We start from the raw sequence: 27,176 nt of genomic DNA on the forward strand, positions 1-27,176 counted from the left end.
CACCTATTATTTAGTCGTATTATCCATATTATTAGTAGTAGTAGTAGTGGTGTTGCAGCTGATGATAATAATAATAATAATAATAATAATAGGGTTGCATTTTTCTCAATACCCAAGAGATGGCGTTGTTGACTAATCTATGCTAAATATTTACACCTTCATAATGTATGTTTCACTGGTAAATATTTTAATAATGAAACTTTAAAAATATATATTTAAAGATTATTTCCCAACACATTAAGACACTACGTCCTAATATACATTTATACACTTTGTACAAAATACGTAATAACAATAATATTCAGCATTAAAATTTTATATATATATATATATATATATATATATATATATATATATATATATATATATTTCCTAATACAAGACATTTTTTTTGTTTGTTTTTGTTGTTTTTTTTTTTTTTTTTTTAGTTAAATCATTTCAATGCAACAACTTTCATGTATCATTTCTATTTTTATATGAGCATTCATTCATCATTTATTTATTCACTGGCCACTTGTTACACAGTTACATACATTAAAATGTACTTTAAAACTCCAACATGCTGAATGTGTAAAAGTTTGTAAAGCTGGTGTTTTTCAGGAAGGCTCCAGTGAGAAATAATGGTTCCAGTCAGTGTTTAGGTTTAATCCTAAATGACCCTACAGGACGCATAGTGCACTACATAGGGCGTAGACGCCGGTCATTCATGCGCGTGATAGTGTACTTCTATAGGGTTTACTGAGTCATTTGGGATTCAGCCTTATGTTTATAACCAAACTCCTCTGAACTGGATTGAATTCGGTTTGTTTTTTGTGACACAAATGGGAGGTTTCATACAGTGCTATGATCTTAAATCCAGTGTTTTGGTGGAGCAAGTCGCCATCACTGACCCTGAGCGCGGAGAGGAGAAACACTGACACTAGCACATCCATGTCAGGACTCCATACTGCTTTAAAGTCACCGTGGAAACCCTGTCCTCCAGCCCGAATCTGTTAACCATGAGCGGAGAGACACACCGCCGTCGTTTCCGCTTGTAACCCGCTCAGTTTCCGTCATGAGCTCGGACATGGAGGCAGAGAGCTGGGCTGAGTGCATGGATGTGGCCGTGAAGACAGCGCTCAGAGCCGGCCAGGTAACACACAACATTACCGCTCCAAACACCACACACACACACACACAGACACACACAACATGGACAATATACACACACCGCGTCTAAATGTGTTAGTAACACACATACTGTACATGTTTATTTAGCTCTCAGGGACCAGTAGTAGATATTACATTATCAGATAAAACATCACCCGAGCACAGGCTAATAATAATGCTTTTAATGGGGGAAAAACAAGGGTGCAATAATAATAATAATAATAATAATAATAATAATAATAATAATAATAATAATAGTCGAGTATTACTAAACATCTCTGTTTGCAAGCGGCTAATGCTGCTAGGGGACAGGAAGTGTTATGAACATGTTATGCCTATTTACTATATCCTGATATAATGTGTATGTCTCATGTTATGCTCGTCATCTATTATGTACTACATTACAGTCGACCTTTTCGTGCTACTGATATAAACTAACTCTCTCTCTCTCTCTCTCTCTCTCTCTCTCCTGTGATATAAATAACCCCTCCTGTTTCATCTGATAAGAGGCAGAATGTAAACAAGGTCAGGTTTCCACAGACAATGCCCCAGTTCCTCTACAGAGCATATGATACAGGCTGGCCCATGCAAAACTGACCACATGTCGGAAACAATGTTACCAACTGTTTTCAGGGGAAAGTATCTAATGCACTTTCGACAAGTCGCAGAATTTGCATATAGTCATGATCATTTGCATATCAAAACGTTAGAAGTATAATTTTCGGAAGATGTTTAAAACGGAAGAGGATAGAATAAAGTAGAGTTTCATTAGAATAGAAGTAAGGAATATATATATATATATATATATATATATATATATATATATATATATATATATATATACAGTATCTCCCAAAAGTGAGTACACCCCTCACATTTTTGTAAATATTTGATTATATCTTTTCATGTGACAACACTGAAGAAATGACACTTTGCTACAATGTAAAGTAGTGAGTGTACAGCTTGTGTAACAGTGTAAATTTGCTGTCCCCTCAAAATAACTCAACACACAGCCATTAATGTCTAAACCGCTGGCAACAAAAGTGAGTACACCTCTAAGTGAAAATGTCCAAATTGGGCCCAAAGTGTCAATATTTTGTGTGGCCACCATTATTTTCCAGCACTTCCTTAACCCTCTTGGGCATGGAGTTCACCAGAGCTTCACAGGTTGCCACTGGAGTCCTCTTCCACTCCTCCATGACGACATCACGGAGCTGGAAATTAGAGACCTTGTGCTCCTCCACCTTCCATTTGAGGATGCCCCACAGATGCTCAATAGGGTTTAGTCCATCACCTTCACCCTCAGCTTCTTTAGCAAGGCAGTGGTCGTCTTGGAGGTGTTTGGGGTCGTTATCATGCTGAAATACTGCCCTGTGGCCCAGTCTCCGAAGGGAGGGGATCATGCTCTGCTTCGGTATGTCACAGTACATGTTGGCATTCATGGTTCCCTCAATGAACTGTAGCTCCCCAGTGCCAGCAGCACTCATGCAGCCCCAGACCATGACACTCCCACCACCGTGCTTGACTATAGGCAAGACACACTTGTCTTTGTACTCCTCACCTGGTTGCTGCCACACATGCTTGACACCATCTGAACCAAATAAGTTTATCTTGGTCTCATCAGACCACAGGACATGGTTCCAGTAATCCATGTTGTTAGTCTGCTTGTCTTCAGAAAACTGTTTGCGGGCTTTCTTGTGCATCATCTTTAGAAGAGGCTTCCTTCTGGGACGACAGCCATGCAGACCAATTTGATGCAGTGTGCGGCGTATGGTCTGAGCACTGACAGGCTGACCCCCCACCCCTTCAACCTCTGCAGCAATGCTGGCAGCACTCATAGGTCTATTTCCCAAAGACAACCTCTGGATATGACGCTGAGTATGTACACTCAACTTCTTTGGTCGACCATGGCGAGGCCTGTTCTGAGTGGAACCTGTCCTGTTAAACCGCTGTATGGTCTTGGCCACCGTGCTGCGGCTCAGTGTCAGGGTCTTGGCAATCTTCTTATAGCCTAGGCCATCTTTATGTAGAGCAACAATTCTTTTTTTCAGATCCTCAGAGAGTTCTTTGCCATGAGGTGTCATGTTGAACTTCCAGTGACCAGTATGAGGGAGTATGAGAGCGATGACACCAAATTTAACAAACCTGCTCCCCATTCACATCTGAGACCTTGTAACACTAACAAGTCACATGACACCGGGGAGGGAAAATGGCTAATTGGGCCCAATTTGGACATTTTCACTTAGGGGTGTACTCACTTTTGTTGCCAGCGGTTTAGACATTAATGGTTGTGTGTTGAGTTATTTTGAGGGGACAGCAAATTTACACTGTTACACAAGCTGTACACTCACTACTTTACATTGTAGCAAAGTGTCATTTCTTCAGTGTTGTCACATGAAAAGATATAATCAAATATTTACAAAAATGTGAGGGGTGTACTCACTTTTGTGAGATACTGTATATATATATATATATATATATATATATATATATATATATATATATATATATATATATATATATATACATACATGCACACATATATATATATATATATATATATATATATATATATATACACACATGTGTTTGTGTGTGTGTGTGTATGTATATATATATATATATATATATATATATATATATATATATATATTTATTTATTTATATATGGATGGGGGTTGGATTCCCGCCTCTGCCCTGCGTGAGCAGAGTCTGCATGTTCTCCCCGAATCGTGGATTCCTCCAAGTACTCCAGTTTCCTCCCCCAGTCCAAAAACATGCGCTGTAGGCTGATTTGTGTTTCCAAATTGTACGTAGTGTGTGAATTTGTGTGTGAGTATCCCCCGTCTCGAGCCCCGAGTCCCCTGGGATAAGCTCCAGGCTCCCCGTGACCCTGTGTAGGATAAGCGGTACACAAAATGGATGGATGGATGTCTCCTGACAAAAAGATGTCACCACATCAATGATTACGCAATTTATATTTTTAAACACTTTTTTAAAAAGCTGTTTAATAGTTTTCTTAGATTATATGGAACGTCCGCCATACAAGTCCCTGTGTTACTGTAGAAATGATAATGTATTCAGCTTGTGGGGTCATTCAGCACCCCATGACAATGAGATGGCAAAAAAATTACATATAACAATTCATCATTCATCCACTAGAGGGGGTGCAGCTTTCTCACTACTAGTCACAGGACACAAAAGCATCAAATGCACTTATACTTTCTGAAAATTAAGGTTAATTATTGTCTTGGTCAGCGTATCTTTATGCATATTTCTACATAGGATCGCCAGTGCTGATTATAACCACATCTCACTCTTTGATTGAAATGTAGTAATAGAAAAACCTTTTTTACAATGTGATCAAATGGTTGTAGCTTACCATCAAATTCTAATGTACAAATCAGAATAAAATTTGGCTATGGTCTAGGATATGCAGTTACATTACACCTCATTAATGGAGTGGGACCACCAGTGAATCACCTCAAACCGGATATTATGTGAGGTGGAGTATTCTTAGCACAGCAGTGATCCTGACGTGGTAGTTAGGAATGCACTGATCCCACTTTTTCCACGTCAAAGCTGTAAACATTGGCTAATATTGGCTGACATTCTCACATTCTTCCCTACAAATCTCTAGAATTTATCTTTGGTAAGCTGTGGTTGCAGACAATTTGTGTCGTGTTCCTCTCTCCCTCTCAGACGGTCCGGGTGTCCATGATGCAAGAGAAGCGTGTGAGCAGTAAAAGCACTCCGACAGACCTGGTGACAGAGGCTGACCAGCAAGTGGAGGAGCTGATCATCTCCACGCTCAGGGAGCACTTTCCCTCACACAGGTACAACATACAAGAGAGCTCTGACCTTTCAGTCTCAGTGAAGGAGGCATGGCCTCTGTGTCTGTCAGTCTTAGTGAAGGAGGCGTGGCCTCTGTATCTGTCTGTCTCAGTGAAGGAGGTGTGGCCTCTGTGTCTGTCATTCTCAGTGAAGGAGGCGTGGCCTCTGTGTCTGTCAGTCTCAGTGAAGGAGGCGTGGCCTTTGTTTCTGTCAGTCTCAGTGAAGGAGGCATGGCCTCTGTCTGTCAGTCTCACTAAAGGAGGAGTGGCCTCTGTGTCTGTCAGTCTCACTAAAGGAGGAGTGGCCTCTGTGTCTGTCAGTCTCACTGAAGGAGGAGTGGCCTCTGTGTCTGTCAGTCCCACTAAAGGAGGAGTGGCCTCTGTGTCTGACAGTCTCACTGAAGGAGGTGTGGCCTCTGTGTCTGTCAGTGTCAATGAAGGAGACATGACTTCTGTGCCTGTTACTCTCAAACTCTTTTTTTTAATGTATATTTGCTTAAAGGGTGTGGTGGCACAGTGGGTAGCATTGCCACCTCACAATTCCACAGCTTCTTGCCGTGCATGCTTTGATACAGAAATTTGCACAATGCTGAATCACACATGTAACGTGTCATATTTCACCACAAATTTTTGTTCTGTAGTTGTCTCAATTTAGGCATAATTGTTACTTCAGTAAGGTGTAGTTTTACATTAGCTCAAAAAAATCATCCTTCTCAGGACTTCAGTGGTCAGTGTTACAAATATTTTGGTACTGAATGACAGTATTGTAAATATACAGCATAGGTCTACACTATGTGAAGTTTAAAAAATAATATGATATAGTCTATTGCTGGAAATATAAGTTTAATAGAAATATATAGATTGTTTTATCGATTTTTTCCCTTTATTTCAGGTTCATTGGAGAGGAGTCATCTGCTGCAGGAGAGAAGTGTATTCTCACAGATAACCCTACATGGATAATAGATCCTATTGATGGCACTTGTAACTTTGTTCACAGGTATATAATGTGCAGTGCTATATTTGAGACCGCACACTAATTAATTATTAATTTCAGGACCATGGCTTCATTTAAAAAATCTGATATTTAATTTGCAGTTTTCCCATGGTTGCAGTAAGCATTGGCTTTGCAGTAAAGAAACAGGTAGATCAATGCTAAAACACCGATAACATAAATATATCTTCACTTTTAACAGTAGACATCCGGGTGGATTTGTAATGATTATCAGTCATCTCACGTGCTCTGTATGTTTTTATGTTCTCCATCATAGAAAATATTCAGAATGATCATTTGCACTTCACTAATTTACAGCTGGAGTTTGGTGTCATATACCACTGTTTGGATGGAACGTTATACACTGGAAGGAGAGGTCACGGGGCATTTTGCAATGGAGTCCGACTCCGCGTTTCAAAGGAGAAAGGTTGGTGCTATCTTTTTAAATTCTCTTTGGTCTATTTAATGGCTGTATTTTTTTTTGGGACAGAGCTATGTGAAAGTAAACTGTTTTGAAATATTTGTGTAAATGAAAGCTTCTCAAATGACCCATTCCTCCTTTTTATATCAGATGTTTCCAAAGCCCTAATTCTAACAGAGATTGGGGCAAAGAGAGAACCTCACACACTGGATATCTTTTTGGGGAACATGAAGCAGTTGCTGAGTGCACCAGTCCATGGGTGAGACACGTTTATTTCCACAAAAAGTTGCTAATACATCCATATGAAATAAATGTTTCTGGAAAAGCACAATCTGGTTGATCTTTACTTTAAATATACATTCCTATGACAGTCCATGTTTCCAGAGAATGGGACAAATATTGAAAATATTTCATAATATTAAAAATATAACTGAGTGATATGGCACTGAAAATAACCGTATGTTTCATATTTAAGAATTATTTTATGTTTTGAATTATGTTTTATATTAAAGAATATTAAGACCAGCTATTTAACACTTTTATTTCACCTTGACACAGTCAGGCTAAATTTGCCAAAAATCTGATCTCTGTTATATAGATATATTATTTGTCATTAAACCACAGTGCTGTTGAATATTCAATTCTGATTGGTTAGAATTTGTAGATTCATTTTCTATATCTGCAGCTCAGACAGAAGTTCTGACTGTAGTTGAATTCACAGGTTTATATTACTGCGCTCCTTCTAATTCACTCGTTCTAATATTTGGAAGATGACTCCTGTGTCAGCACGTTGTAACAGACAGAGATAAAGCTGGGACTTTAAGCTTTTAACATGAGAAAGTCTTCTTTCTGGTTTTGTGGTAACATGACAAGCTGTTTTTTTTTTTTTTTTTTTGGTCTTATTAACTTGAAGAAAGTGAACAAAGAGAGGCCGATGCTGCATAAGTAATAAGAGGAATTACCCACTGACATTCTGAGGCATTAACTATAAATCCTTAAAATATACACCATGTCATTGTTTAATAAATGAAAAAAAATTATCAAAATTGCAGTTGTATAAGAGGAGTAAACTAATTTCTGGGTGGTCCTGAAAACACCCTCCTGTTATTGATTATTTTCCTATACCAACATGCCCTATCATGTTTTATTCTTTATCAGTGGTACACAACACCAAAAGTGGTAGCCTATCTCGTATTCGTAAGTGGTAGCCTATCTTGTAGCCTATCTCTACAAGCAAAAGAACATTAGACTGGGTTGTATATTAGTGTCATGTTAGTTAGTTAGTTAGTTAGTTAGTTACCTACAATCTGTGACCTGCTTCACATTTTAAACGATTTTTCATGTTCGCAGAAATTAAGCCGTATATTTAAAATGCATTGGGAGCTTTTATTTAACAATTCCTATTTCATAAAGAAACTAATTATAAACAAAGTGAGTGTTTCGCTTGTATGAGTGTACAGTATAACTTAATTATTGGTACCGTCATTGGCACCTTTATTTACAGTTGTCTGCTAGTGATATTGGAGGTGCATATTGAGTTAAATATTGAGTATTTATTTTAAGGCTCATTCATGTTTTATAATTTATCATTATTATCATTGTTAAATTTATATTGTTAATATTGTTTTCCTTTCTGAGTGGTACAGCAGAAAAGTGCCCACCGTATCATTGGGAGGTCGCAAGTTCGAATCCTGACGATGCTATAGCCATTTCTGGACTTGCTGTCTGGGTAGGAGGAATGGTGTACGCTCCCTCCCTGTCAACCAAAGAGACACTAGCCAATTGTGGGTGTCTGTAAGCTCATACATGCAGAACAAGTTAGATAGTGGTTTGAAAAGATGTGACAGTTGGCTTTGTGCGTCTCGGAGGAAGTTTGCATTCACCCTCTGTGGTTGGTAGCTGCCACGTGGCAGGGGAGAGTTGGGTGGGAATTGGTAAAGGAATTGGGAATTGGTATATATGTATATATATATGAATATACTGCATTTGAACCCAGACAGAACATACTTGCTAAACTGTACCCCAAAACACAAATTTGAGAATCTTACACCAGACTCATTTTTGTGTGCTCAGAGTAAGGATCATAGGCAGCTCAACTCTAGCACTGTGTCAGGTTGCGACCGGAGCAGCTGAGGCGTACTACCAGTATGGTCTACACTGCTGGGACATCGCTGCAGCAGCGATTATCATCACTGAAGCAGGCGGCTGTGTGATCGACACCACAGGTCAGCACCACTCTTACTTATCCGGCACACCACAGAATTATTAAACTGACTTTTCAGACAAACATTTCACTTCCTGTTTAATCTAAAGCGTGCTCTCTCAAATCCGATCTTGACCAGAATCCACATGAGAAAAAAATATTTACACAGAATTGTTTGGCAGTAATGTAACTGTGGATTTTTCCATTTAGAATGATGTGGATTTGATTCTGCAAAATAGCAAATATTACTGTCAAGTTATTTATAGCTAATGTTATGTGACTTCCTTGAAAGGACATTGGATTTAGTTTGGGTTTTACACCCGTCTAAATAATGCCGTATTTGGTTAGCGTTATTACAATTGTGGTTATGCATAATGCTTTGATCCAAAATATCCAGGCTTTGGCTTAGTGTGCCGAATATTCCCTTCAATCAGACAGAACCTGTTATAACTCCTTTTCAAATATTTCACTTGGTATCAAAAAGGTGTGATTGGATGTGATTTGCGGTTACATATAGTATCATGATAAGGTATTGTGTCATAATACTGTACCACAGCGATTGATCAGAAGGTGTTAATGAATTTTATAACAGCAGCTGTGACAGGTTTATATTAATGCACTCGTTCTAATACGTTAACGTTTCTATAGTACTGGTAACCACTTACAGAGGGACTTGTATGGTAGTTGCATTACCTAAGTGGACTGAAAAATGTGTTTAATTGTTGAATGTTGATTTCTATGAGTTGGCATTCATTTAGCATATATAGAAGGATTCTCCAGCGTCAGTACTTAGTAAGAGTCAGAGGTAAATCTGTTCATTTAAGTCTGTTCTTTTGACATGGGAAAGTCTTCAGAACAGAGGCCTTTGCGCTTTATGGTTTCTTGGTGACATGACAAGCTTCAAGAGAGAGAAAAACAAGAGGCTGGTGAGGGAACGCTATAATGCTATAAGGGAAGTGATAACTTGTTTTGTGGACATTCCACAACATTAAATGTAAACACAAATGTATGAAAAGTATGACATGCTGTGCTATACGTGGAATGAAACACTTTAACTTGTGTTATAGGGAAATAATCAACTTTGAGGTAGTAACAGTAGCTTCCCATCAGTCCACATTTCACCACCTCACCGTGTATTATGTATTGTTTTCCTATTTTCCTACACCCCCACCTCCCCCCAGCTGTTTTATACCTTATTCAGTATTTTCCAATAAACATACCACAAATAGTAGGGATCCCAGAGTCTTTATGTGTTTAACGGAGGGCTTAAAAAGCACCATTACGCTTGTTGCCATAACAGACCGTTATGAGGGCCTGCTCTGTATCAAGCAAACATCTGGGATTATATAGTGACCTGCTAAATAATACGAAGAACCTCTTTATCTAGATTGAGAGCATGAACTTTTCAGACATTAATCCGCCGTGTGTGAGGTAATCACTACCGACATCATTACATCACATGGCTTTTCACATCTGCTTTATGCTTTACTGAATACAAAGATTATTCCAATCCCAGATATTTGTCTGTGTGGGAGATATTTGTACAGCCTACAAGGCCTGTCTTATGTACAGTTTTTGCAGTGTGTTCGGTGAAAGGTGGGCCGAAGTGTGTCATGGCAGACTAGGTTGTGTGAGAGTGCACAAAGAGGCTCTATTAGAAGAGGGCAGTGAGGTCAAGATCATGTGGTCAGCCAAATGCTTCCCCTCTCACTCCATCTGTCAGAAAGAGATAGATTAAGAAGTATGAGAGAGTGGGAAGTTAGATAGGAAAGAGGCAACACTGGGAGAGCTGTGTAAAGGGACTTTCTGATTTAACATGCTTTTTCTGATGTTCCATTTGCAGGGTTTTGACTCTGACCATATATCTGATCTATACTTGTTCTTCAGGTACACCAGCGCTGAAAAAAACAGCCTCATAGAGATAGGTCAATGTGAATGAAAGAGTTGTTTTCAATGCCACGTCACTCAGTTCTCGGTATTCGTCGTACACGTATATCCAAAATCCTCCAGTGGCTTCTCTGTGCACCTCTGTGTACAATCGTTTCAAATGAAAGATTTCCCGCGACCCCCTGCTACTGCTTTGCAATGCCTCCCGGGGGGTCGTGACCCCCAGGTTAAGAACCGCTGATCTAGAGAGCTGTAAGCTCAGTCAAAAAGCAGTTCCAGCACTTTCTCATTCTTTCTCATCCACCGTTAGCTCTCAGAGTGACACCGGCTGCACTAATTTAACAGACTTTTCTGGTTGCACTATTAGTGAGAGTGGCATTGCGTATTGGTTTTCTAGAATTTTCAGGTTTATAATCTTCTGTAGTTCATTGCTAAAAAAAAATAATAATAAACCAGCACATTAACTGAAGGTTTGTTGTACTGTTATTGAATAGATATACTTTCAGAAAAAAAAAGTCAGTTTAATACAAATAAAATTTTCTCGGATAGTGCTGTTGAATTCTCAGCTCTGATTGGTCAGAAGGTGATGGTTAATTTTCTGTAACAGCAGCTCTGACAGTAGTGCTGGCTGTAAGGCAGATCACAGGGTTATATTAATGCGCTCATTCTAATATGTTCTTATTGCTATAGTAGCAGCTTATTCACAGGGATTTGTATGGTCAACATGGCCATTATTTAACATTTTTGGAATGAGTCTCCAGTGTCAGCGCTGGGTAACAGTCGGTACATTTTCCACCAGAGGAGTTTGTGCTTTTTCTGGTTTCTTATTAACACAGGTGGGCTGGGAAGAGTAACTTTGCTTTGTGAAATCACATCACATCGTCGCTGATTATTTCACTTTTACATCATGCTTTGTCTTGTTTTATTCCTTGCATAATATATATATAATCAAATGACCCTTATGACACTCGGTGTAGAAAATAGGTCTGAATAATTGCAAGCTATTTATGCCATACTTTTAAATGATGTATCAATTTTCTAATTAAAATAGTACAAGTACAAATCTAACTTGTAAGTAGTTAATTTCCAGCAGGCACTTATTGAAATCTGTCTTGGATCTCAAATGGCATTGCATTGGTCATATAGTACACTAGGTAGGATTTACACCATGTGTATAGTGAGTATGAAGCCATTTGGTATTTGACATCACTGACTATGTTTACATGAACATCAAATTCGGGTTGCAGCCATATTCCGAATTCAGAATGTTTGTATTCATACAGGCATCGGAATATTAATGTATACTACACATTTCCGATTAAAACAGGCATATTCCAGGGGTGGGAATCAGAATTTGGGGAATCAGAATATTGTCTTAATCTGAATTGGGCAATCGGATTGTGCCGTTTACATGACTCAATACAAATATATTAAATAAAAGAATATTTCCCAATTCTGATTAATATCGGAATATTGATGTAGCTATAAACGTAGTTATAGTGCATTACAACCCCAATTCCGAAAAAAGTTGGGACAGTATGGAAAATGCAAAAAACAAACAAACAAAAAGAGTCATTTGAAAATTCAGTTCACCCTGTAGTATATTGAAAACACATTATTAACACATTATTTGATGTTTTACTTTGTGAATTTAATTTATTTTTGAAAATGTACACTCATTTCAAATCTGATGACTGAAACACACTCCACAAAAGTTGGGACAGTCGACTGTTTACCACTGTGTAACGTCACCTTTACTTTTAACCTTTTCATGCATAGTGATCACTACAGTGGACAGGTATTCAAAAGCCATTTTCTGGCTATTGAAAGGATTTCAATAGAATAACTGAAAAACAGCCACCAGAGTGGACACTAATTCTTCGTTTGAATGCATGCAGTCCACTGGAGTGGACACTTCAGTAACTTTTTGGAAAATGTATGTAAAAGTAAAATGAAGGTAAAATAAGTGTTTTATGCCTAAAGAAGAGTAAAAACACAGAGAAAAAATCCTTGATCAGGATTTTATAATTAATGCATGAAAGGGTTAATAACACTTATTAAGTGTTTGGGCACTGAAGACAACAGTTGGTTAAGTTTAGCTAGCACCCACACTCTCTGCTTACGCAACCATGCGCTTGTAATCCGGGCAGAATGTGGATTGGCGTTGTCCTGCTCTGGATGGAGGCATATGTTGCTCCAAAAATATGTACATATCATTCTGTATTAATGGTGCCTTCACAGATGTGCAAGTTACCCATGCCATGGTCACTGACACACCCCCATACCATGACAGACGCTGGCTTTTGGACCTGACACTGATAACAGCTTGGATGGTCCTGTTCCTCTTTGGCCTGGAGAACATGATGGCCGTTTTGTCAAAAAACTATTTGAAATCTTGACTCGTCGGACCACAAAACACAATTCCACTGTGCTACTGTCCATCTCAGATGAGACCGAGCCCAGAGAAGTCGGCAGCGCTTCTGGACAGTGTTGATGTACGGCTTCTGCTTTGTAAAGCCTTAACTTGCATCTGTGGATGCAGCGGTGAATGGTGTTGTGTGACAAAGGTTTACCAAAGTATTCTTGAGCCCTTGTCAGGATCTCCATTACCGACTCATGACGGTTTTTAAAACAGTGACGGCTGAGGGATTGGAGATCACACGCATTCAGAAGTGGTTTTCGGCCTTGCCCTTTACGCACCGAGATTTGACCGGATTCCTTGAATCTTTTAATTATATTGTGCACTGTGGAAGGTGAAATGTCCAAAATCCTACTGATTTGTCTTTGGGGAATGTTGTTCTCAAAGTGTTGGATTATTCTTTGATGCATCTGTTGGCAGATTGCTGAGCCTCGACCCATCCTTGCTCTTGAAGGACTAGGCCTGTTTTTGGAGGCTCCTTATAAAATATGATTAGACGATTGCCTCACCTGTTTCACATCACCTTCTTTTTTCAACTTGTCACATCGTTATTAGTCCTAAATTGCCCCGTCCCAACTTTTTTGGAATGCGTTGCATGCATCAATTTAAAAATAAACATTTACCTTCAAAAACATATGCAGTTGATTAGGTAAAACATCAAATACCTTGTCTTTATACTTTTTTTGTTGTTGTTGTTGTTGTTTAAATACAAGTCAAAATATATTTACAAATCACTCCTCTTTGTTTTTATTAGCATTTTCCATACTGTCCCAACTTTTTCCGAATTGGGGTTCTAAAATATATATATATATATATATATATATATATATATATATATATATATATATATATATATATATATATATATTCCTGTTCGAGTTAGATCTAAAGATGTTATATTGTTTCTCCTTCATTTTCTATGCTTAGGAAAATGATACATCAACACATTACCTTGGGTGTAATTCTTGCTCCATCATCTAATTGTATAGTGATTTATTAAGCAATCACATTTTCTTTTTCATGATGATGAGGAAGTTGTAAACTGATGGTTTATTGCCGTAGTAGCTCAGTGGTTGAGACCCTAAACCCTCCACTGCTCAGCTGTATGTTTGGATTGGATTGTGCCTCACTTGTAAATTGACATGAATTAAAAAACATCTGCCAAATATGTAAATAGACAGTAGGAACTGTGTGTGTGTGTGTGTGTGTGTGTGTGTGTGTGTGTGTGTACATACTGTACGTAAATGCTAATATACTAATATGCTTCTCTCCCAGGGGGTCCTCTTGATCTCATGTCTCGCCGTGTTGTAGCTGCTGGCTCCCAGGAGATAGCAGATTACATCGTCCAGCGGCTCAAGCCAATCAACTACGGACGTGATGACGAAGACCCTTGACCCAGTGACCGGCCTTGAGCCCTTCATCAGCAAATCTCAGCCTTTTACCTCAAATCCCTACAATCCTGCCATTTTATCTGCAGTGTCCTTTATGCAATGCTCTTTTTTTATAGAGTTCATGATTTTTTTTTCCGTATCTCCACCAGAGGACTAAAGTAATGCCGTATATTGCAGTTCCTGAGGAAATATATGAGTGAACAAACTGAACCTAAAAACTTACCGCACTGCATGTTCCTGAGCATTAGAAACAATAACCATTATATAATAACACTAAATTAGCATAATGTAAACATATAAAAACGATCATCATTGTGTTTATTTATTAACACCAGTGTGAACAGCTTTGCTTATGTAATTTACTGCGTGTTGCCTCTTGCATGGGCAACGAAGTTCAGTGTATTCCTACAGCTTCAGATGTTAGGTTTGGGATGGACAGTTTGTCATACAGTACATGCTGTTCTGTAGCAAACGAAAAAGCATTCAACGTAAGGAATTGACGTTTCCTGCTGTGGGTCCAGTATTTTATCATAGTGAATAATGCACAAGAATAATCTTAGTGTAGCTCCCATAAAGCCTTCACCATGTGACAGGAATATGAAGTGGATTATTCTTTATACCATAAAGCCACAGCACCTGTGTATAAATAGATGCTGTGGATAGAACGTTCAGGAGTAATTTCACTTGGATTAAATGATTCAACCAAAAAGAACATTCAGGAAATTATCACTATGCCTACACACTAAAATGCTTATTTCTTTGAAAGTGTATTAAGAGTGTACTATAGTCACTGTAACAGCTTGCAATGATTACTATGCTGTCATTTTTTTAGTAACCCATCACTACATGCAGACTCCATATGTACTACCCTGCCCGTACCCCATCTCATTCAGGCAGGAATTTGAATTATCCACTCAGCCAATCACAGCGCAATGCACAAACTAATGCAGTCAAGGGCCTCAGTTATTGTTCACATCAGAATGAAGAAAAAATGCGTTCTTGGTTACTTTCAACTAAAGCGTGGTTGTTGGTGCCAGACAGGTTGGTTTGAGTATTTCAGAAATTGCTGATCTGAGATAAAGGACATTTGAGTAGATCAGGGGTGTCCAGTCTTATCCAGAAAGGGCCGGTGTGGGTTTTCATTCCAATCAAATCCAACCAAGTTGATCTTGGCTTTCAATAGACTATAAGGTGTGGCTTCTGCTTGGTTGGAATGAACATCTGCACCCACACCGGCCCTTAGCAGACTACACCCCTGGTGTATACTGTCTTCATGAACTGTAATTAAGGTTTTAGTCTGAGTTTGAGTGGCCAGTGTGTTTGGCTTTTAAATGTATGGGATTCCTAAAGCTAATCTGCTGTTTTAATATTCATGGTTTACCTTTTTATGTATTTTTTAATAGGCTACTACACAAACAACAATTTGTCCCCTTTAAGGGCAATACCTCTGTGTGTGTTAGAAGAATATTTCCTTCTGATCCCATCTCTTGTTGTGAACTGAAAACTAATGTACACATAGTACTCCTCTTTTATTGCCTAAAAGTTAGCACCTGTATGAATTTTTGGCGGTCATGCAGTCAATATCCACTGTGTGTTTCAATTAAATTACAAATAAAGTTTGAAGACATGATGACTAATTATTTACTTATTTTTTATGAATAATACGTTGATAAGCAGAAGAATTCATTAAATTGTCTCAACTAAACACTTTAATCCGGTCACCATCACATGTCCCTCGAAAAACTGGGTGTGAGGCTATGGATGGGGTGCCATGGATGAGATTCCACAACACACACACACGCACACTCATACACTCATTTACACCCAGGGGACATTTACTGAACTTGTGGATCATTAGATTCAAGTTGGAACTAAACAAATCCAGAAATATCAGATTTTTAAAAGCAGGACTCAACTCCACCAATCTAGATTATAATATATCCTTGGCTTTACTTTGCCTTGGTAACTTTGACATCCATTTCAACCATTTCAGTGTAACAATTTAGTTTGAGCTAATACGATTAGGAAAGATCAACTTCTAAATCTATAAAATATAAGTCTAGTAAAGGCAGATTGTGCCAGCCTCATTTCTTACATTTGGACATAAAAGCTGAAACTCTTACCAACATTTAAACAGGCTAATCTTTCCTCTACAATGAATTTGGTTAATAGCTGTCAAATGTTATTATTTTCATCAAGAGGCACTTGGAGAGTAAAAGCAGTTATTGTTACATGCTTTTTAACTCTAATCCCTGAATTTAAGGTGTAGTATGTATAATCTTCCTGTTTTATGTGTCACGTTGTAATTCTGAAGTTTAGCGTGGCTGGCCAAATAAAAGTGCAGAGCGAATATTTGTCTTGTGCAGCTCTCTATTTCAGTCAGAACTGTATGTGCTTTCTGTTGAGTGAGTCACGGGCAAGACATCTTTTAATTGAAAACATTCTTGACATGACCATTTCTAATTACAACAGACTGTATCCTGGTCCTACACTTAGTGGGTAAGAAACTGGTTTAATGTTTATCTTCACAGAAACAGAGAGCCGAGCTTTATTTGGTAACAACAAAACCTGTTTATGCTAAATATAGAGAAGGGTGAATGATTGTGCATGATTAAACCCTTGGGTGTCGGTGTAAAGCATCAGCTTTATTATATTAAACGTGAATGAATTATTAAGGGAAGGTCAGTTCTTGGTGACCTTAAAGGCCAAGTGACTGGTCACATGAAGCTCATATCTGATGTTTACCCTGCTGAAAAAATAAATAGAAACCCTCATAAACTTTGTAATGGTTTAATGGTTTTAATGGGAATTGTATAGGTTTTAATGGAAACTATAATGGTCCCTGTGCATCTCTGCTGGTAATTTGTTGCCATCTATTGGTGGCATGTTATGTCTAGTGGATACCATTAAGGACAAATAATGGTTTAATGGTTACCTGATGGTTTGTAATGGAAAGCATTAGAATTTCTGGACTAATCAAGGCCTCTATTTTATAATGATTATTTCAAAGCAGATCTTTCAGACAGAAGGGTTTATTTTATTATTATTATTATTATTATTATTATTATTATTATTATTATTATTATTGTTTGTTTGTTTTTACGTTTACACACAGCAGTCAACGTCACATTTATTTAGTCATTTGCTCTTTGACCGATAGGTGGAGCTGCTCTTCTTCTGGATGTTACACGTTATATTCCAGTTTCATTTCATTTCTTAAACAGAACTTAGTAAAATTAATAAAATAATAATAATAATAATAATAATAATAATTTTCTTTTATTTTAGGGAAAAGTTAACTTTATAACAGGTTTAATGCTCTATACTTAAATTAGCATACTCTCAAACTTTCACAAGCAGATCGCACGCAAATCGACTCTACAGAGCTTTCGATTCACTGGAGAGTCGGTTCCTTTTAGATGTGTGAGCAAAATGATTCACAAGCACGAGCCACTTGAAAGTTGTCATTTAAAAAAAAATGAAATCCCTGTCTTTCTTTTTTGCTGCATTGTCATGCTTTCTATCAATAAAGCAGTGTATCTACTCTATAGAAATTAGAAATTGAACTCGATTGCGGATCGTACATGTAGTTTAAGGTAAATATATTAATTCACAAGAAGGAGAATTTATGGACAAAGTACGACACGGTAAACATGGGCTACTTTAAGGGTCGGTGATAGACAGATTTAGTGTTTTTATTGTGAGGTTTAGGTTTGTATCCTAAACAGACGCCTTATTTATTTATGCATACCGATTTTAGAGGTGAATCAAAAGAGCGTCAAAAAAAGAATCGAATCACTAAAACGAGTCGCGAAGCCCATAATTAGCATGCAGATGTAGTGCTTTTAGCGTGAGTTTGAATGTTTTATAAAGAGTTTGCTGGTATATTTGAGTGTTTTATAAATTTATTTCTATATTATATAATACATACTGATAATGAATATGTTGAATTTGGCGTTATTGTGCAAAAAAAAAACAACATCTTCATCCAGAGCCATATAATGTATTTCTAAACAACACTCCATGTCAACACAGCTGTAGCTCTAACAGTAAAGTAGTAAACAGAAGGACTAATTAGTATTCCACATGCACCCTAATTGACTTTCTGTCAGTTAAGACCTAATATTTAGGACATTAGTAGTTTGCTTCTTTCAGTAGCCCATTGGAAAGGGAAGGCGGCGCCGCGGAGTGTCTTCTATTCTTTTGATTGGCTGAGAAGCCTGTCAATCACGTGCTGGTCCGGTTCAGGTTTTCATTGATGAGCGCGTTGAAATTGAGAGAGGGATTTCGCGTACAGCTGTTTCCCAAAGAGTCTGAGTGTTACCCTTTAAACTTCCGACCAAGCGCTCGGGCGTCTAAAATAGTTACATTTGAAACATTTTGAAGATGTGACTTGGAGGCATTCTGGACGTTCAGTGACTATTCGAGAGGGCTGTTTACTTTCGGACCCTGAACCTATGATTTCTCCTGTCAACAGGTAATGAGGAGAAACCGGGAGTGTGTGCTCGCTCTTCTACAATGGCATTTCACCAGTTCTGAGAGTGTGTGCTGCAGATGTGTGGGAGGATTTGGGGCAACAACAACAAAAAAAAAAAGAAGAGCGAAAGAGCAGAAGATCGGACAGAAAAGTTTCTTCATGAGGACTCAGTGAAGTTACAGCACTGGAGTTAAAGTGGTAGGACAAGATCAGGATGATGCACTCTTCTTATCTTGTGCTTGATGACTGGACCTAAGCTCTGATGTTAAATCTCTAGGAGTTTAAAAGAAAGACTGCAGAGGTGTGGGGGATTTGATTTGATGAAGGTGAAGGTGAGGAAGATATGGCCTCCGAAATGGTATGCGGACTCATCTTCAGACTGCTTCTGCCAGTCTGCCTTGCTGCAGGTAACTTACTCTTAAACCACACACCTGATCTAAGAACTTCTAAGGACTTGTGTACAATTAGACTTAAGTTTGTACAAAACACTTCACACAGAGTAGACTCTATTTCTTTCTTTATTATTTGTTTATTTTTTATTTTTAAGCAGGTTTCAACACCACCATCCTAGATTATATGTCCTTCAGCTTAGTAAATTTCATATCTGTTTCACATTAGTGGGACAATTTTAGTTGGTTTTAGAAAGATCGACTCCTTCTAAATCTGTAGACCTAGTATAGGAAGCTTCCTCTGGCCTCTTTAAGTTTGTATTAAAAGTTTAAACTGTTGCCATTGTTTTTAATGTTTTAAAGCAGTCTTAAATAGCCGAAAAGCTGTCAAAATGTCATTATTTTCCATCAAGTGGTACTTGAGGAGTAAAAGCAGATACCACTGTTACATCCTCTTTCACTCCATCTGAATTGTGTGTCATCTTTTACTCATCAACTTGAAATTTGATTTGGTTGAACATGTGGGTGTTGGCTGATCTTTTATTGCAAGAAGATGATACTACTACTACTAACAATAATAATAATAATAATAATAATAATAATAATAATACCCACCCTGTCCAGGGTGTACCCCGCCTTGTGCTCGATGCTCCCTGGGATAGGCTCCAGGTTTCCCTGTGACCCTGAAAAGGATAAGCGGTACAGAAGATGGATGGATGGATGGATGGATAATAATGCCACAAACACTTTGATATTCTTGCAATTAATATAATTACTAATCAGTTTGTTTTGTTACTCTTTACAGATTAGTCATTTAGGGGACTCAATGAAAATATATTGTCATTTAATCAAAAGCAGAAGAGAATTAAATTTTTAATTATTTGTAATTATTATTATTATTATTATTATTATTATTATTATTATTATTATTTCAAATGTGTATCAGACTTATAATGTATGCGCAAAGTATAAAACATTTAATGTGGATAAAATGGACTATAATGGAATATAATTAGAGGGGTTTTTTTTACACTTCAGTTAGCATTGAGAATCAGATTTGTTGAACATATGTCTGAGGTACAATATGAATTTTATTTAAAATCTGGCATTTAATTATTTTAACGGAATATGCAATATGTGCTAAATGTGTCTCCTAAAATGAGTTCCTAAAGCAGAACCTAAACACTACTGTGCTTTAATGCATGTGCTTTAAGTGAGAATATGCATTTCTTTGCAGTGTCTCATCTTTTTATACTTTTTTTGTACTTGATTAGCTAAATACTTAGTTTACTGTACAGTATGTGTTCACTTTATTTACTACACTGCTAAAGGCATCTGGCATTTTCTTTATTAGAACCAGCATCAAACAAATGGGCTTTTCACTCTTGTATGCTTTCTGATCTGGAAGTCTTCTCATGTGATATAGACAGACACGGCCTCAGCTGAATGTTTGCTTTCTATCCGCTGAGACTGATGGAGAACTTTAACCAGATTGTGGATCAGCGTGTGAGAGCTAGTGAGCCTTTAGCATAGACATAAGACCCTTTTCCAGCACATCGACACGTTTACTTTGTGTGGTTTACTTGGTGCTTTGCCACAAATGTTCCTCTCTCACTGTAATCTTCTTCATCCAGACAGCAACATGATTCCTTTAATATAGCCCAGGGAGTTCTTATAATTGGGCTATAAAAATTCCATGTATAAAAATTCCTGTTTCCTATGTTGGTTTCATACAACACATAAACCTGAAAAACACAGGATGTTTAAGCTCTCAACAAACACACTCACAGTTTCAGGGGTGTGTGGTATGTCTGGAAGTGATATATAACAGTTGGCGAAGATGTTTCTGAAATGTACAATTTGCCTCAGTGTATAAGTAATGACTTTGGAGTGTTAAGCTAGAACTTGGATTAGACTCTTTCAGTTTCAGAGTCATTGTCATAGAGCTGCTGCTGAAGAGAAAAAGACTCTTTCAGACTGTTTCCCGACTGATGAGTCACAAAAAGTTTTGCATGTGTGGAGCAGCAGGCTTTTGGGAAGTTTTAATTGTGTGACCCTGTAATTGCCAAAAGTTAGAAAAAGCTATCTTCCTTTGTGTTAAAACATTAGCTTCAAATTTTTTGGTTAAACATCAAGAAATGGATTCAAGTGAAATCCTTGAGAATGAGAAAATCTCCCCGTGACTTTTTATTTTATTGGAGGAAAAAAAATCTAGAGAAAAAGGCAGAACTGGATCACTCTAATTGTGCACATACATTATATTTGTCTTACTGTATAATACCAAGCCAAGACAAATTTAGTCTTGTAGTAATGTCTTTGCCAATCAAGTGCACTTGCCTTAAATAAAGCATTCATTTAAAGTCCCTTTACCTACAGTAAGAGTGGATAATGAAGTAGTCCTTAAATACAAAGCTTTAAGTATTACATGGAACACTTATTTAAATGCCAATGGTGAGTAAATAGTAATAAAATGTATATAAAAGGTGTATCTACTTTGTTGTGGAATGTCTGCATAAACAATTTATTATGTTAATAGTAATTCAAAAATCAGAATCTAAATCAGATTTATATTGCTTGGTTTATTTCGGAACCGGGCTTGTGGCTAAAGTGACCATCCCTGTCATGGTCTGCAACGGACTGTTCTGTATCCGCATGCTTTCAAATACAATGGCTTTTTTATTCACCCTCTTCATTGTTTGAATGCACGGCTTGCAGATCTCTTGGCAACAGAAGAAGCCGTGCTTTTCTCTGTCCAGATACTGTTAACTGTCCCCCCTGACATCTGCAGTGCATGCCTCATGAGTTTTTAATCAAAAAGTCTTGTTTTTGCAGACACACGCCAGGCCTTGGCTTTTTAAACCTCCTACAGTCGAGAGTTACAATTGAAGTCCACAAGTTTCCCACAAGCCAGACGCCCTGGAAAGCCTCATTTACAATTGCCACAATGACTGTTTATCTCTGCTGGTAGCTGGGTCAGGGCAGATCAAAGAGGTTACTGAGCAAGTCTGGAAGATCCGATATTGGCCAAATTTATATATTTTCTCCTCAGTTACACATTCAGCTGTTTTAAGGAGTTGAAGTTTAAATGCAGTTACTTTGAGTTCAGAGAAAGAAAGTCATCGTTGAGAAGAGTGATACTGTCTGGGAAGTTTTTTTTTGCTGTAATTTGCCAAATCCAAAGTGGATTTGTTATTAATGCTTCTTTTCTAAAAAGCAAATTACCAAGTGCCCAGGATTTCTTACCAGTCCTCATCCCGCTGACCTTCCTCACACCTTTTTTTTATTTTTAATTCCAGCTCTATAAACATTCGAGGAATAAGTGAAAACCTATAAGCATGATTGGTAAAACTAGTGAGGAAGTGCTCAGTTGGATGAGAATTTCTTTAAACATATTAATCCTTCAGTGCGTCCCTCTTGTGTGGGCTGAAAACCTGGACAAGCCTCGTTTTGCTACTACTTAAGTATTTCATTGCAGGTTTCACTTTGAACAAACATTTTGTTTACTCTGTATCAGGCTGTATATAGAGAATGTAAACTTTACAAAGAGTCGGTTTGTAAGTTAAGGTGCTCGTTGACAGCGCGACAGACTATACTTACACAGTGAAGACTAAATCTGTCCAGGTTTTATGGAAGTAAGCAATTGTGTATATTTATTTATTTATTTATTTATTTATTTTAATTCTTGAGTCAGGTATGAATGATATGGGCGGATCATGAGCAGTGGTCTGTCATTAAAAGTGCCATTGAGAGAAAATCAGAGTGCAGAGACATCTGACCTGCCTTTATTATTATGGCATCAAATACATTTTGTATGAGACCGAGTTGTTTACTATTGATAAAATACAGTGTAAACAACCCATTCCCATTAAAAAAAAATTCTTGGGATAATGACTCGGGATAAAAATTCTAGGGATATTGATATGAAAGAGGTCCTAAGAAAATGCACTAATGACCACTGATGCGCACAGTAACCTAAACACCGTAAACTCCCAGGATACATTGGCATCGCAGATGTTTACAGACTTCCTTTTCTCACTCTTGTAATTATATACAGTTTATAGTAGTAATAAGATTAGATGGTTAGCTAATTGTAATTTTAAAGTGTCTGAATTCTTGATAATTTGTAGTACTAGTATAAAATGAGTCTAGGATATGATTCAACTTTTTAAAAACCAAAGAACATATCATTTTCAAGAACAGATTAAGCTTGTTATCATTATTTTGTTGTTGTTTTTAAACATCAATCAATATTGTCCATAGAAGTTCCTTGTTTACATAGAATTAGGTTTAGTCTATATCCTAAAATCAGTCAACAGTGTGTATAGTTCACATGCCCTCCCATGTTCCCATTCAGTCATCATTAGCCTGTACTTGATGAACAGTCTGATCATAAAGGGTCACAGTTAAGATTCTCACATGACATAGTGCCCTTTACTAAGGTTAGATGTCGTCTGACTTTATGCCCTCAGACACAAATTAGTTTTCTGGAAAAGAGAAACAAAAAGAAAGTTGAAACTGACTAGACTGCGTCGAAATATGTAAGTAAATAAGTACCATACACAAAGTGTAAACAAATCCTGGATCCATGTGTGAAGCACACAGCCGTATGTAATTCATCAACATGAGAAAAGAGAGAGTCTTAACTTGCTGACAACGGCTGTGTCTCATTAAATCGCAGCACAGTCACAAACTACACACCGTTTCTTTCTGTCTGAGTAAACAGGCCCTCGGGATAAACGTATTTAAAGCTCTCAGTGTGCTCCAGCTAGAATAATTTGAGTATAGAGTCTGCATCAGGCTTTTCACAGAGTTTAAACTTGCCTTTCACAACGTGTTTAAGAAGTGCTTATGAGGCACATGGAAGCAACGAGCTTGTAATTTTTTAGAGCTATATGTGAGGAGGGATGGCAATTATCTACAGCCTAAGTGTTTATGGCATTGAGTAAAACTGCACAATATTGGCAAAATATAATCTTGCTATTGTGACAGACCTTAGAAGAATTATTAAAAGCATATGGCATGGTTATGATGTAAGATTGGTTTCCATTATATTAACCAAAATTATTTTATTGTGTGTTCGGCTCATGTAAAAGTCATGATTCATCAAACCCACCGCAGGAATGCTGATGTGGAGCATCTGAGATTAGTCAGGATGTTCACAGCATGCAGGAAAACATTCAGTGATTTGTAAGATGGTTCATATGCATTTTGTGACCCTCTGGGAAAACTCTATGGCACAAAGGCCAGGTGTGTGATAAACTATTCAGCTATTGCATATAGTGTATAAATGTTCCTGTGTTTTGTTTCAGGAGTCAGTCTTGGTAATAATCCTTTACTTTATTGCAGTATGTAAAGCCTGAATAAATAAATCTTCAAACGGTTCGCTTTAGGAGACAGTTGTGATAAGTCCAGAGTCTCTTAAAAGAGCACGGTGCAAAGCATATTTGGCATAAATCAGATTTTGATCACCCATGTGTTCCTTCTCCGTGTTGCTTTTTCTTCTCTCGCCTCATAGTAGCCCTATTCATTCTTTTTTCTTTTTTTAAAAAAAAATCTTAACTGTTTCCTGTCTGTAATCTGACAGTTCAGGCTCTGAAATACACTCAGTCACCTGAAAGACCCTTTTGTGTGTGCTCGTCCTGATACACTAAATCCTTTTTTTTCCCTCACCACAGCAATTAAATAGAGGCTACGAGGAACAGGCTAGCTGTATATCAGACCTCCAAGAGCTCATATTCAAGACAGGGAAATAGGTTGCAATTGCTTGTTTCTTGTTTCTGCAATTCTGCAGTTGTTAGAGAAATGGACTACAGATGTTTTTGTTTGTCTTTTTTTTCTCTGGTTTGGTTTGGTGCTTGAACTTATGTATAGAGATCTAGTGTGTGTGTATATATATATAATATATATAATGTATATAATATAGTGCATATATATAATGTATATAATATGTATATGTATGTGTGTGTGAGAGAGAACTGTTGGATTTTCGTTTCTGATTGGTCAGAAGGTGATAATTAAGTTTCTATAACAGCCTCTATGACAGTAGTTATGTTTATAGTAATGTGCTTGTTGTAATACTTCATCATTGCTATAGTACCAACTCATTCGCAGAGACTTGCATAACAGAAGCTAATCAAAGACTAATAATAACCAGATAAATAAATCAAAAACACTGTTATTTAACAAAGAAAATTGGGTATTTCATATGGTGACGCTTTCTGTAAGGAAACGTTTGTTTAATATTTTATGGAAGGAGACTTGGGTGTCAATGCTTTGTAATGGTCAGTAAGTTTTCCACCACAGGAAAGTCTTCAGGACTGATGCCTTTCTTGCTAACATGACTATCTGTGTTTTTGTCTTATTAACTTTAAAAGAGAGAAACAGACCGGCTGGTGAGGGAGCTGTCACCGAGAAGTGCCTTGAAACACTTATATAAATATATATATAAAATGTTGGAGGCGGGACACTTCAGATTCTAAGAGCATTTGATTGTACAGAAAATCTGATGAGAAGCTGGAGTGCAGAATGATGTCATCAAAATTGTTGATCCGTATTGACTCTCAATTTTGAATGCGTATATCTTCTAAATGCGAACTTTGTCATTGTTTTGGCGCACACTAGCTTATAGATAACCTTAAGGCTAACATATTCATACTAAAACCCACAAAACTACAGTTCTGATTTCATGGGGACTTTAATGTAAGTGATAACAGGAGCTAACTTCTGTCATGGCCATTCTACAACATTAAATGTAACTATAAATTAGACACCATTAGTTAATTAATATAAAATTGTAATCATTGGGAAAATTACTGTTGTATAAAGGGAATAAATCACTTCATGACATGCTGTTATAGGAAAATGATCAACTTCGGGGTGGTGACTCCGATTCGCATTGGGCTGCATCACACCACCCCATCGTTGACAGTGTTCTTATAACAGCAGAACGTGTTTTATTCCTTACATGACCAACACCTACATTTCTCATTTTTCTTAATACTACAGGTGGCTCCCTCTGAATGGCAGCACACACAGATTTATTTATATTTCCGAAAAAAAAAAAATCTCTACAAGTGCTCATCTATGTGTAAATGATGCCAGACAAGAGCAGATGTTGGCAGCAGGTTTTTGTTGCTGGATGTGATTTTGGTGTGTGTGTGTGTGTGTGTGTGTGTGTGTGTGTGTGTGTGTGTGTGTGTTGAAGCTGTCCTCTGTGCTGCTGTTGGCTGCATGGTGCAGCTGTGAGCCTGATGTGTTTGTGAGACGTGTTAAGTGATGAATGGACTCTGAAGGTTAATAATACAGAGCTGTTGCATTGTGGGCTAAAATGAGCGATTGTGTTTCTGATGTGCTTGTTGCAGTCATGTGAACATCATTCAGTAACAGTAAGTATGGCAGGAGGTTACATAAATTGTCAGTGTAAATATATGGATAGATTTGTTTTCACTGAGCACGTTGCATTTGACTGACGTGTGAATAAGCATGTCAGAGAAGAACATGTTGCCAAAAATTCGATTGTACCACCGCGATGTTGAATTCTCCAAGGTGTTGATATTAATGTTCTATAACAGCAGCTCTCACAGAAGTTTGGGCTGTATTTCAAATCACAGATTTTTATTAATACACAATCAACAATACACATAAATAAAGTTGGGGGTTTTTTTTAATATAGTGATATTTTGTGTGAGGAGCTGTTTAAACAATACGTGATAAATAACAGTAACTAACTTGCTTCGTTTATGTTTCGCAACATTAAAATAACAATAAATGTAATTCTTTTATAAATAAGAACAACTGTTGACATTGTCTGTTGTATAAAAGGACTAAAACACTTTGGGACGTGCTGATATAGGAAAATGATCAATTTTGTGGTAACATGATTATTTTCCTATAAAAGCATATGCTGTTGTGTTTTAGTCCTTTCTTATCAACTGTAAATTCCTCTTGAAACACAATCTTTGGGCTAAAAGCAAGGCATGCTGTTACTTTAGGTAGAGCAAGATAGGTTAAATATTT

At 37.4% G+C, this 27,176-nt stretch overlaps 2 protein-coding genes across 5 annotated transcripts in view; both read left to right on the forward strand.

Moving 5' to 3' along the window:
• Window positions 1–439: 439 nt before the first annotated feature.
• On the forward strand, window positions 440–16,393 carry impa2 (inositol monophosphatase 2). The gene is made up of 8 exons (XM_053635773.1): window positions 440–1,132; window positions 4,852–4,985; window positions 5,875–5,979; window positions 6,078–6,123; window positions 6,292–6,400; window positions 6,545–6,653; window positions 8,468–8,619; window positions 14,179–16,393. Exons 1-8 carry the CDS (start codon window positions 1,055–1,057, stop codon window positions 14,295–14,297), a joined length of 852 nt encoding a protein of 283 aa, XP_053491748.1. The 5' UTR covers window positions 440–1,054; the 3' UTR covers window positions 14,298–16,393.
• Window positions 16,394–18,482: 2,089 nt separating this feature from the next.
• LOC128614479 (piezo-type mechanosensitive ion channel component 2) overlaps window positions 18,483–27,176 on the forward strand; it is a 140,011-nt gene continuing 131,317 nt past the window's right edge. For 2 of the 4 annotated variants that reach the window (XM_053635786.1, XM_053635804.1), the window contains exon 1: window positions 18,484–19,178. In XM_053635786.1, coding sequence (XP_053491761.1) covers window positions 19,115–19,178 — 64 coding nt within the window. In that variant the 5' untranslated portion in view covers window positions 18,484–19,114. Of the gene's footprint in view, window positions 19,179–27,176 lie in introns of all 4 variants that reach the window. The other 2 variants (XM_053635796.1, XM_053635814.1) reach the window with 2 other exon arrangements.

Source organism: Ictalurus furcatus, chromosome 1 (assembly GCF_023375685.1).
Source record: "Ictalurus furcatus strain D&B chromosome 1, Billie_1.0, whole genome shotgun sequence".
NCBI lineage: Eukaryota > Metazoa > Chordata > Actinopteri > Siluriformes > Ictaluridae > Ictalurus > Ictalurus furcatus.

Excerpts from the sequence above, each read along its gene's own strand:
- impa2 (XM_053635773.1), top strand. The coding sequence starts at position 1,055 with ATGAGCTCGGACATGGAGGCAGAGAGCTGGGCTGAGTGCATGGATGTG. Across the intron at positions 5,980-6,077 it reads ACTTGTAACTTTGTTCACAG|TTTTCCCATGGTTGCAGTAA; the intron begins GTATATAATGTG and ends TTTAATTTGCAG. Across the intron at positions 6,124-6,291 it reads GCTTTGCAGTAAAGAAACAG|CTGGAGTTTGGTGTCATATA; the intron begins GTAGATCAATGC and ends ACTAATTTACAG.